The sequence below is a fragment of the Octodon degus genome, unplaced genomic scaffold, assembly GCF_000260255.1.
Source record: "Octodon degus isolate 3935 unplaced genomic scaffold, OctDeg1.0 scaffold00002, whole genome shotgun sequence".
Lineage (NCBI taxonomy): Eukaryota > Metazoa > Chordata > Mammalia > Rodentia > Octodontidae > Octodon > Octodon degus.
The window spans coordinates 19,813,325-19,824,371 of NW_004524578.1; the positions used below are offsets into that span (position 1 = coordinate 19,813,325).

Here is an 11,047-nt window from a genome sequence, read left to right on the forward strand (position 1 = left end):
AGAAGGAGAAGGAGAAGAAATGAAAGGAAGGAGAGAGCCTGGGTTGTGGGCCAGATATAGCTGGGGTCAGGCCCAGAACACTATGGGTCATGAACAGGCAGCAGAGCCAGATGGGGCAGTTGGGCCCAGGTGTCCTGCCCAGCACCAATGCATTGTCAGTCCCCAGCTTCCTACTCTTGCACTGCACCTTGAGGTGACCTGACAGGACCAACCTGTTCCTGGCTGGTCAGCCCCTCTACACAAAGGGGGATCAGTCAGGTCCAGTGTACTCTGTTGTACTGAGGAGTCACATGTGTGATGGGCTGGACAGTTAGTCAGGCCACAGTAGCCACAGGAAGGACTGTCCCTGTTCACCACAGAGCTGCAGTTTCATTCCTCCCAGGGCCACTCTGATCTCTGCCTCACTTCCTCTCTTCCCCCATTCCATGCTCTGTACAGGGGCCCTCTGCTGCTCATCCCAGCCTCTGCACAGCACTTGCCAGTTAGATCCCTGGAGGCTCCTCAGGCCTCAGAGGCTTCCAGCCACACGTGACAGTGACTGATAACCCCTTACATCTGGGAGGGTGGAAAGGGCTGGGTTTGCAGGCAGCCTGGCCCCAGCTGCCTCAGAAGCAACCCTAAAGGCCTCATCTGCATGCATGGACTTCTCACCAGTGCAGGGAGATGGCCAGGGAGCCACTGAGGCTTGTAAGGCCCAGCTGTGCAGATGAGGACCAAACTGAGATAACCAGAGCCTGAGACAGCTTCACTCTGCCACTGCCTCCCTGGGCAGCGCTGGGTGTAACACAGGCCAGGCCTGTTGTCCCAGCCCCTATGAAGAAACTCTCATGCTTGGTGTGTGGTGACTCTTCCCATGCTATCTCCTGGGCTGGTGGACCAAGCCAGCTCCTGGTGGCTTGCAGTTCCACTAACTGGGGTGACACTGGATTTCACATATCCACATCTGCTTTATTGCTTTGGGGTGCTGTTACCTGGCTTTGCCAGGATCTCGGTATCAGGGGGCTTGGCTTGTTCCTGGGAGTGGCTGTTCTGATGGGGACCTGCCATGGCCTTCTCCAGCTGCCCTGAGACAGGGTCTCTTGACCTGCAGGGGTGCTGGCCCCTTTGACAGTCAGGGCCCTTCAGAGAAATTGTAGACACACAAAAGTAGTGCCCATAGCTGACGAGTCTATGTGGCTGCCATTGCCCATCTCTGACTTTTTGGGGGCTCCTAGAGTCTGGACTGAGACCCTTAATTTACAGTGCTGCCTATCTGCTCTGCCAATCACTGGAACTCCAGAATCTGCATGCTTATTGTGGCTGGAGAGCTGACATGGACATAGAAGATCGATGGATTGATTAGCCTCTTGGTGCTGAGCACTGAATCCAGGGCCTTAGGTCTGCTACACTGCTAAGCACAATCTTTTTTTTTTTTGGGTTGGGGGGAAGGGTCTATAGGGTGTTCAGGGTCTCACTACCAGATTGGACTCATAGTAGTGATCTGCCTGTTTACAGCCTCCCAAGAGCTGGGATTACAGGTGCATGCCACCACACTCAGTCTCAATTGTCACCTCAGCACACCCTGGAGGCAGGGCCTCCCTGGGCCTGCTTGTAGGCGCTTTAATCCACTGAGCTATTTGGCTGGCCATTTAAGCACAATCTCTGACACTGGACTTCCTTCTACTTCAAGGCTTTTTTGGTGGGGTAGGGGAGGGTGCACTGAGGATTAAACCTGGGGCCTTCTCACTGAGGTACACCTCCCGGGTTCTCACTAAATTGCCCAGGCTGGGCTCTAGCTTGCAGTCCTCCTGCCTCAGCTAGGACTTGGGATTGTAGGTGGGTGCCTCATACCTGGCTTTTAGCAGAGCTGGGGATTGAACTCAGGCCCTTGAGCTTGCCAGGCAAGTGCTTATTCAACTGGGCTATCTCCCCAACCCCTAAAAGGGCATTGGCCCATTCCATAAGTGTGGGCCAACTTGGGCTTTTTTTTTTTTTTTTTTTGTGGAACTGGGGATTGAACTGAGGCTCTTGTGCTTGCCAGGCAAGTGCTTATTCTACTGAGCTATCTACCCGCTCCCCTAAAGAGATTTGTTTCTTTTTTTTTTTTTTTTTTGGCAGAACCAGGGATTGAACTCAGACACTTGCACTTGCCAGGGAAGCACTTACTCCACTGAGCCATCTCCCCAGCTCGGAGGATCAGATTGAGATTGGGTAAACCCACTAAGGGAGAGCTCTCGCTGGTTTATTTGCCAGTTAACTTCTGTACAAATTTGTACAAAGAATAACTATGTAACACCAGTCTATAGCAACAATGGCTCAGGTCCAGTGAGTGCCAGGCCTGCTATAAGCACCGAGCTCAATCTTGTCCTTGTAACAATCTGGACCACAGGGTGACCTTGCTATGACCTCTCAGAGGCTCAGGTAGCTTGTTACTTTTGTTCCACAGCAAGTGGTAAAATCGGCTTCTGACCCCAAGTACTGTGACCATAGAGCCACTTCACTGTCTTCCTTCAAGCCTGGAGCCTGTTCCTTGCTCAGCTGGGTGCTAGGCCAGGAGAGTGGCTCTAAGCAAAACCTACCACACTGATGCCTGCACCCCAGCTAGGCTCCCTCCATAGCCGTAGCTGGGATGCAGCCACCTGGCCCAGTGGGGAGGTCAGTGAGGTATGGAACCCCACCTGCAGGTAAACTTAGGTGCTTCAGGTAGCCCAAGGGGACACTGGGGACTGCAGATACCCTAATGCACAGTGATCTGCACAACTCTGAATCAACTCATGGGGGACATTGGCCAAAGAACAAATGGACAATGGGAGTGACAGGGAGGTGGCCTTGGGTGCCAAGTGCCCTGTGGCCCTATCCTCCTGTCTTACTCTTCCTGGAGAGGGTGTCCAGATGCCTTTGCCACTGTCTTGTCACTCACCTGCCACTAGGCCTTGGGGGAGAGCCTGGATTTTTAGTACAGCCTAAACAGAGATAAGAGGGGGTGACAGGACCAAGGAGAGGCCAGGTGCCCCAGTGGGGATGGCCCTGAGGCCAGAGCTGCTGAGGTGGGACAGGGGTCCATGTGCTCTGGACTGGGTCCTGTTGGGGACACTAGATATGCAAATGCCCATCCTCACAGGTGCAGCTACCTACCTACTTTTCAGCACAGCCACAGCAGACCTTGGGGCCCGCTGTGATGTTTGCTACAGAACCACATTTGGCTGTCACATGTGCAGCCTCTGTCCCTGGAGCCTGTGATTTCAAGCAGAGCAGGTCAGAGCTAGTGGCCCTGAGGCTTTGGAAAACGGGGTTGGGAGAGAGCCTGGGTCATCTTGGGAGAGAACACAGATTCTTGACAGCACAGACCTGGATTCTACCTACTTTAATTCACTGGAACCCTTTTGCAGATGAAAGGGAGTTGTATTAATTATGACACTGGACAACAGATGTAAACTGGGACTCTTCAGGGTGAAGTGAGTGGAGGTTACCCTACTTATTGCCACTTCCTCGCTGTGTAGGTTGGGTGAATTATGTAACTTTTCAGAATGCTGCTTTTGACATAAAGGTTACTATGGCATGCGCCTGTCTCCTTGGTGAGTGCAGGGGCTCAGCGGAGCCAACATGAGCAGAGCAGGGCTGGGCTGCCCTTGGTACAGCTGGGGCACTCGGCAATTGCTCGTCCCGAGGTTCTGAGCTACCTGTCCCTGGAGGTGGGCAAGGCCCCAGCTGTCAGCACTCCTGCTCACTGGCTTGCATTTGTCCCCGTCCTGAGTGTCTGAGAGGCTGGAAACCAGGCAGGAGCAGGAAGCTTGCACTTTCGGTGCCTGCTCAAGGTTTTTAAAAAAAGGTGTGTTTTCGAGGGGCTGGCCAGATAGCTCAGCAGACTAAAGCGCCTGCTTAGGTAGGCCCCGTGACCAAGGTTTAATTCCTGGTGTGCTGTGCTGGCTCTGCCCCATGTGCTAAGAGTGATTGAAACTGGGCGTGGTGGCACACTCCTGTAATCCCAGTGCTTGGGAAGCCGAAAACAGGAGGATCACTGAGTCCTATCTGTGTGGTGAGACCCTGTACTAAATACATTTAAAAAAAGTGTGTTTTCAAGACAGGGTCTTATGTGGTTTGGGGTGGCCTTGCACTGCCTAATCCAGGACGGCCTCAAATTTGTGGCAATTTTTTTGCCTTAGCCTCCTGAGTGCTAAGATTACAGCTATGTGCCACCGTGCCCTGAAGCAGGCCTAAGTGATGAGGCCTGTGTTGCTCAGCCTGGCTTTGACTGCTGGGCTCAAGTGAACCTCTTACCTCGGCAACCTGAGAACCTGGGACTAGTAGCACTCACCACTACATCAGTCCAATGTTGACAATCTGACAGTCAAAAATGCGTTTCATGGTTTTAACTCATATTTTAGGTTAGAAGACAGCATTTTTCACTGATCTGTGAGTTATATTTTTTCTATTCACATCCTTTGTGCAGTTGTCTTCTATGCTGGCTTTTCATTAATAACATAGAAACTATTTGTTTACTATATACTCTAATCTTTGTTTTTTTTTTTTTTTTTTTAAATCCTTTGTGATATATCTTTTCTCTTTTTTGGGAGACAAGGTCTTGTTACGTAGTCCAGGCTGGCCTTGAGCTTATGGTGATCTCCTGTTTCAGCCTCCCAAGTATTGGGATTACAGGCAGGCACCACCACGACTGACTAGTACATTTTGTTTTCTGTGGCATTTGCCTTATTTCTGCTGGTGGTGTCTTATACAAGAAGCTTACAGTTTCACAATGTCCCTTGCGTGTCTGCCTCTGCCTTCTGGGTTTCATGTCATGCTTATAGTTCCTTTCTGAGATGATTCAGCTCCTGCTTCAGACTTTCTGAGAAATGGCCACAATGCTTGCAGTGGCGGCCAGACATGCTATTCAAAAGAAATTGTTTATTTTAAAAATAAAAACTAGCACCCCAAGCATTTATTTAAATGTTAATAGATAGGAGTAAAAATTTCAAATAGTGTAACAAGACTAACAGCTCTGTAGTCACAGATGGTCATGCTGACAGACAACAAAGATCTACGCACACTGCCATTGGGTTGTTAGGAAAATGCATATGAAGGCCTGAGAAATGGTCTATTTATAGGCTTTGGTGGCGCCATAATCCCCAATTTTCTACTGGCTCCTGATGTTGCTTGAGAGTTATGCAGGGCTGAGCTGGATCCAACTGTGTTGGAGAATTTGTTTTTAGAAGACATCCTTCTGCATGTGGTAGACCCCCTAAATGTGGCAAAAAGAAAATTAAAATGGTAAATAAAAATAAAAGCAAAGGGCCTTCTCTCAGCCCAGTGGAGTTATCATCTATAACTTCCTTGGTCTCACATACGTGCATTTTCTGTGTCTCCCCCTACCCCACCCTACAAGGTAAATTTCCTATTCCCCTGGGATAAAGGACCATTGCCCATCACACTAATTTGTCCTGAACTTGTCATTCAGAAATGTCAAGGGTTGTTTCTTAATTCTATGACTTGTGGCCAATCCACGCTGTTCCCCCACCCACATGTTCCACAGCCTGCAATCAGCTGAGAGCCACATATTCTGGCCTATTCCAACCAAATGTAGGAAGAAGAAACACCAAAATCCCTGGCCGAGAGACACCCCAGAAGTGCTGTATTTCTAGTATCAGGCAAGGCAGCTTTTGGGTGAGTAGCGATGAGCAGAGCTGGGCTCTGAGCTTGGCTCGGTGGCCACAAAGAGCAGAGCCTCTTCCCATCCAGGCCTAGCCCCGGGGAGGCTGCTGATCCAGCTCCCTGGGGAGGGCCAGGCACTGCCTCATGCTGCAGTCTGGCACATCTGTCAGGGCCAGGCAGCTGGCAGCTCCTTTGCCTACATTCAAAGATCGGTTAACTCTGCCCTCCTACCCACTGCCTCTATATGTGGGGTACTGGTGGTGGAACCCAGGAGTGCTCTACCACTGGGCTACATCCCTATACCTTTTTATTTTGAGACAGGTTCTTAGTAAATTGCCCAGGCTGGCCTTAAACTCATGATCTTCTTGCTCAGCTTTCCGAGTAGGTGGGACTGCAGCCATGTGCCACTATGCCAAGTCACTTACTGTCTTTTAAAACCAGGGGAAAAGCCCCTTCACAGCTTGTGACAAAGCTCTTCCTAAAAAACCCCCCAAACTCTTCCTACATGCCACTTGCCTTGCTGACCTGAGCATAACAGCTTTTACCACTGCAAATAAAACAAAACACACACCCCTGGGCCAGCATCATCCCTAGGGGTGCTTTCTGCTGGCTGGGCCCTGGTGACCTCATAGCACCAGGGCTGGCATATGGCCGCCTAGTGCTCTTTAGGGACCAGTGAAACAGCACCACAAGCCCTGGATGGTAATATTCTGGGGTCCCTGGGTGAAGAGCGGTTTTCAGCATTTTACAACTCTTGCTGGAGGGCAGTTTTACTGCAGATCTGTTAAAGATCTGCCCAAGTACCCAAGCGGTAGAGAAGCAGCCACAGATTCCCTACATTGCTTTCCTGTTGAGAAATGAAGCCCCTGCTGTTTATGCTGATTTACAGAATGAATCTGCCAACAGCAGCCTCCATATCTCTGCCGGTCCGGTCCCCATCGTATTCCAACTACAGCCCAGCACAAGCAGCTCAGTGTATGCTGCCCACTTGGGTAGGGTGGACTGAGGGTCTATGGCCAACAACCTCACTCAGTGCATCTCTGTGCCTGTGTGGGGACGACCAGGCGAGTGGGCCAGGGACCAGGCAGCCAAGGGAAGCGCACATGCACGGGGGCTGCTGGAGGGGAGTTGGTGTGAGCCAGTGGGGAGCAGAGAATCCCTTCTCAAAGCATGGGTGACTGAAGGCATGGTGATGGGGCCTGGCTGGGCTTCACGACTTCTTAGGAAACTTAGGCCTCTACGGGGACACAGTAAGCATTTCACCCCCACAAACACACACTATGAAAATCAAGTGAGGGAACCAAGGGTGGTGAGTACTGTCGCATGGTTTGCTTTATTCTAATGAGTAAAACTGAGATGAGAGGCCATGCATATTTCGAAGGTGGCATGAAGAAATGAAAGCTCTGGTGGGTGGGCAGGCAGGCAGCCTGCAGCCTGCTTGTGCAATAAGACCAGGTCACAAGAGCCTAGATGCACCCTCCCACACAGGCCTGAGACAGCAGGACCAGACGCCTTGCAAGGTCTTCTCTGAGAGCCACTGAGGAAATAAATATTTCCTAAGGCAGAGAAATAAGTGGAGGAAATAAGAAAATGTCCTCACTGAAGAGTATCTGGCGGTCACTTGCGCACTAAAAACCACAAATTAAACTAACATTTAGAATGCCCTTAATTTTTGTACTTTGGCAGAAGGATTAGCACATACAAGATGTTTGTTTATGGATTTAACAAGAAATGAAAATTCAGTAACATTTGCTCTTCCCCCACTCACTTTTTGTTTTTTATTACCCAGAAGGAAAAGAGGTAGAAAAACTGCAAAAGGAACACAACAGCTTGCAGAAGCGGACTGCAGACTTGTTTTCCTATTCCTGCACGTAATTCTGCTACAGTCTACAGTTATTCTGGGGCTACTTTCTCCAGACTTTAGGGATGGTCTCCATCCTGCCAAGGCAAAAGGGGTATAGAGGCCTGTGTGCACCCCAGTAGAAGCAGGGTGAGAAGGCTGTCGGCAACAGTGTAAATATACAGCATGTGTCTGTACCAGGTGTGAACAGGCCACCTCTGCTCCTGCTGTGTGCGGAGTACCCCATAGCAGACGGCCCCGCCCAGAGGCCAGGCACAGCGGGAAGGGGAGGTGGGAAACCATTTCTGCAGCTTCTAAAGAGGCCCAGTGTGTCTATAGTCATGTGCTCCTGCCATGCCTCACCTGCACAGGCCGCATATCCTTGTTCATGTGCCACACATGGCCTGCATACATGCATGCCACACATACCTGACCTTAAGTGGCTTCAGAAGGAATAGGGCTCAGCTGGCCTTCTGGCTGTGTTTTTGTGGGCTCTTTTCTGCTACCCTTTTTTAAAAATTTATTTGTGTGTGTGTGTGTGTGTGTGTGTGTGTGTGTGTGTGGCCAGCTCAGCCCACCAGGGGGCGGGGCTGGCTGGCATGTGGTGCTGGGGGATTGAACCATGGTCCCTGTGCTTTGCTAAGCTTGTTCTAAGTAGGTGCTTTAGACCACTGAGCCATTTCACCAACCCCTCTGCTACCCTTCTAAAGGCTGGAATCACAAAGGCCAAGTCAGGTGTGGTGGTGCATGCCGATAATCCTAGCATTCAAGAGGCTGAGGCAGAAAGATTGCCATGTGTTTGAGGCCAGCCTGGGTTACACTGAGTTCATGGCCAGCCTGCACTATACATGAGACCCTGTCTCAAAATACCCAAACCCAAACCCAAACCCACCAACCAACCCACCCACCCACCCAAAAAACAGCTCCCCCCCCACAAAAACAAACAAACAAACAAAAAACCCAACCCAAACCAAAAAAACACTGAAGCAGTGTTTATATTATGGATCAGTTCTTAATTATCAGCCCATTAGCTGCATAGGCAATAATAAATAATGGCTAATTTTAGTAAATGCTTCAAAGCAAACCAGAGGAGTTATGCATACTTTTGTCCTTTTTTCCCTGAGACCCTAGGTTGCCAAAGACGTCAAGGAACATACCCCTTTGCTTTGAAGCCACCAAAACTAGTTTTTCTCCTTTTAGGCCTCTGGGAGGCTGGCATCCTCTTCCTCTTTCTTTCATTTCTGGCTCTATTTGCGAAGTAGTGGGAAGACACAGGCATTTCCTCCTCTAGCTCCTCAGGGGCATTCCTCCCGCTGCCTCTGTTGCCCCACAAGCTAATCACTGGGGAGGCGTCCTCAGCTGCAGAAGAGAGATGCAGACATTTACCTCTGAAGACACATGGCTTGGGGACCCAGTTCAGCCAGGACCCAGCTGCTTTCCTGCCACCCAGCTTCAACAGTTCAGCAAGAGGCACACATTTATCGTTCCACAAAGCACCATTATGCTCAATGCCATTTTTTTTTTTTTTTTTAAACAAAAGGGAACCAGAAATTGGTAAGAGAATGTGTGATAATCTTTAAACTAGAGACCCTAGGGCCACTCAAACTGCTGAGCCTGACTTGTGTCCTTGTCACTGACTGGACAGTAAATCCTGGTAAGCAATTTGAAAAATGTAGATCGCAATACAAATGTTAGGCGATTATTTATCACTGAAAATATGCTCAAAGAGTACAATATAAGAGAAATAATAAATTATGTTCTGCTTATCTTTGAACTAATGGTTTCTTTTTTCTTTTTTTTTTAACTAATTTTTTTTAATAACATGGGCATCAGAAAATTTCAAACTATGTTTTAACTCTTCAGAGACAAAGGCCACATCTTTGGTAAGTGCTGTCAACATTTCATGTATACTGCAGGGAATGGGCCTGGATGAAAGCACACATTTGCAAAGAAGATGGCAATTTCCTTAGGGATTTGCATCCCAAAGCAACTCAAAAGCAAGACATTTCCTTGCAAGTCACCCAGTGGCCTGGCTCCATTTTCTGCTGGCCTAGTACACCCTCTGGGCTGCCTGCTGCCAGGGGATGGCCTGGAGAGGTCAGGATCCCACCATGGTACTGTCTAGCCCTGGTCACATGGGGAGGGACTGCAGCTCTAGGCTAAGAGCCCTGGTTGCCTAGGTGTGTCACTCTAGGAAAGCAGCAAGCAGCCTCCTTCCCTCCAACACACACAAAGTGGGTGCTATGAAGATGGGGTGATACAAGGAGGCCTACAGAGCACCACGCTACCTCATATTATGTCACAAAAGCCCCTTCCAGACCAGATACCACATGGAACAAATGTATGTTCCTACCAAGAGAATCTCAAAGGTACTGAGAGCATGGCTTTTAATGGAACAATTACCATGTAAAGGAATTTATGAAAATCCTACTTTTCTGCACTTTGCCAATATGGAAAGAGAGTGTGAAAGATGTGCTCAGTGGTTTCCTGTCCTGCTCAGCACTGCCACTGGCCTGCGGAAGGCTGCCCTTCCTCAGCCCAGTACAGAAACAGGAAAATGCTGGACCTGGCTGGTCTGCATGGCAATGTTAGTGGACACTGTCCTACCACCAAATACTTTCAGCCCAGACAAGGCTCCTGTGAAGCTACGGCACAGGCCTACAGGGGTCTTTGGGAAGGTCTGCTAACAGTGAGTTCTTAATTATTATTTTTTTTTGGAGGAACTGGGGATTGAACTCAGGCCCTTGAACTTGCCAAGGAAGCGCTTATTCCACTGAGTCATCTCCCTGGCCCCAACAGTGAGTTCTTAAAATGACTAACCACAGTGGCAATTAATGGTTCAGTGTTCATTCTTCCAAAACATTTAAACTCTACTCTTCAATTTTATCTTTAGATATGATTGTTAGATAATAACAATGTTAGAAACATGTTAAGTAACATATTCTTTCCTCCAATAAGGACACAGAAGCACAGAAAGGCTGCGGGTTCCTTGCCAAGGATCACAGGGTAGCAGATGAGAGATGGTCCCCAGGGCTCCTGACTCCTTAGCAGAGGCAGCAGCGCCTGAGCTCACAGGTCCCCACAGAGGCCTTATCTGTGGGTTCCATGACTATCTTCAAGTGCCAGCGTCCTTAGAGAGGTGCCTACTTGCCACGGGGTTCCTCTGAGGACCTCCACTTCAATGTGATGAGGTCAAGGAAACATTATGTAACCCCACACCCTGTAATTCTAATCTGGTGTGTAATATTCAGTGTGTAATATTCAGACAGGCTGGGGAGCACAGAACCTGGCGGCGTCCCCTCCGAGTACTTCTGCAGCACTGCAAGCACTTCTGCGCCATACTTCTCCAGCTTGTCTTCAGTAACACCATCAATTTGAAGCAGAACCTCAGGATCGGATGATAAGGATTCTGTGCATGGGAATAAAATTAGGAATTTAAATTACCAGCCATAGAAAACCCACTGAACTCATGCCCATTCACTCGTTCAGCTCATGTTTGCTAAGTGCCAGCTCACTCGGGCACTGGGTGCAGGGGCCAATGTTTTATTTATTTATTTTTTAATTTTTTTTTTTAAATTTATT

General features: G+C 49.1%; 1 protein-coding gene across 1 annotated transcript in view; it reads right to left on the minus strand.

The window, feature by feature from the left end:
* Nucleotides 1-4,669: 4,669 nt before the first annotated feature.
* Blm (Bloom syndrome RecQ like helicase) overlaps nt 4,670-11,047 on the minus strand; it is a 74,751-nt gene continuing 68,373 nt past the window's right edge. The window contains exons 19-21 of the mRNA XM_023712348.1: nt 10,752-10,874; nt 8,623-8,824; nt 4,670-5,215 (exon numbers count right to left, since the gene is read on the minus strand). Coding sequence (XP_023568116.1) covers nt 5,038-5,215; nt 8,623-8,824; nt 10,752-10,874 — 503 coding nt within the window. The 3' untranslated portion in view covers nt 4,670-5,037. The remainder of the gene's footprint in view (nt 5,216-8,622; nt 8,825-10,751; nt 10,875-11,047) is intronic.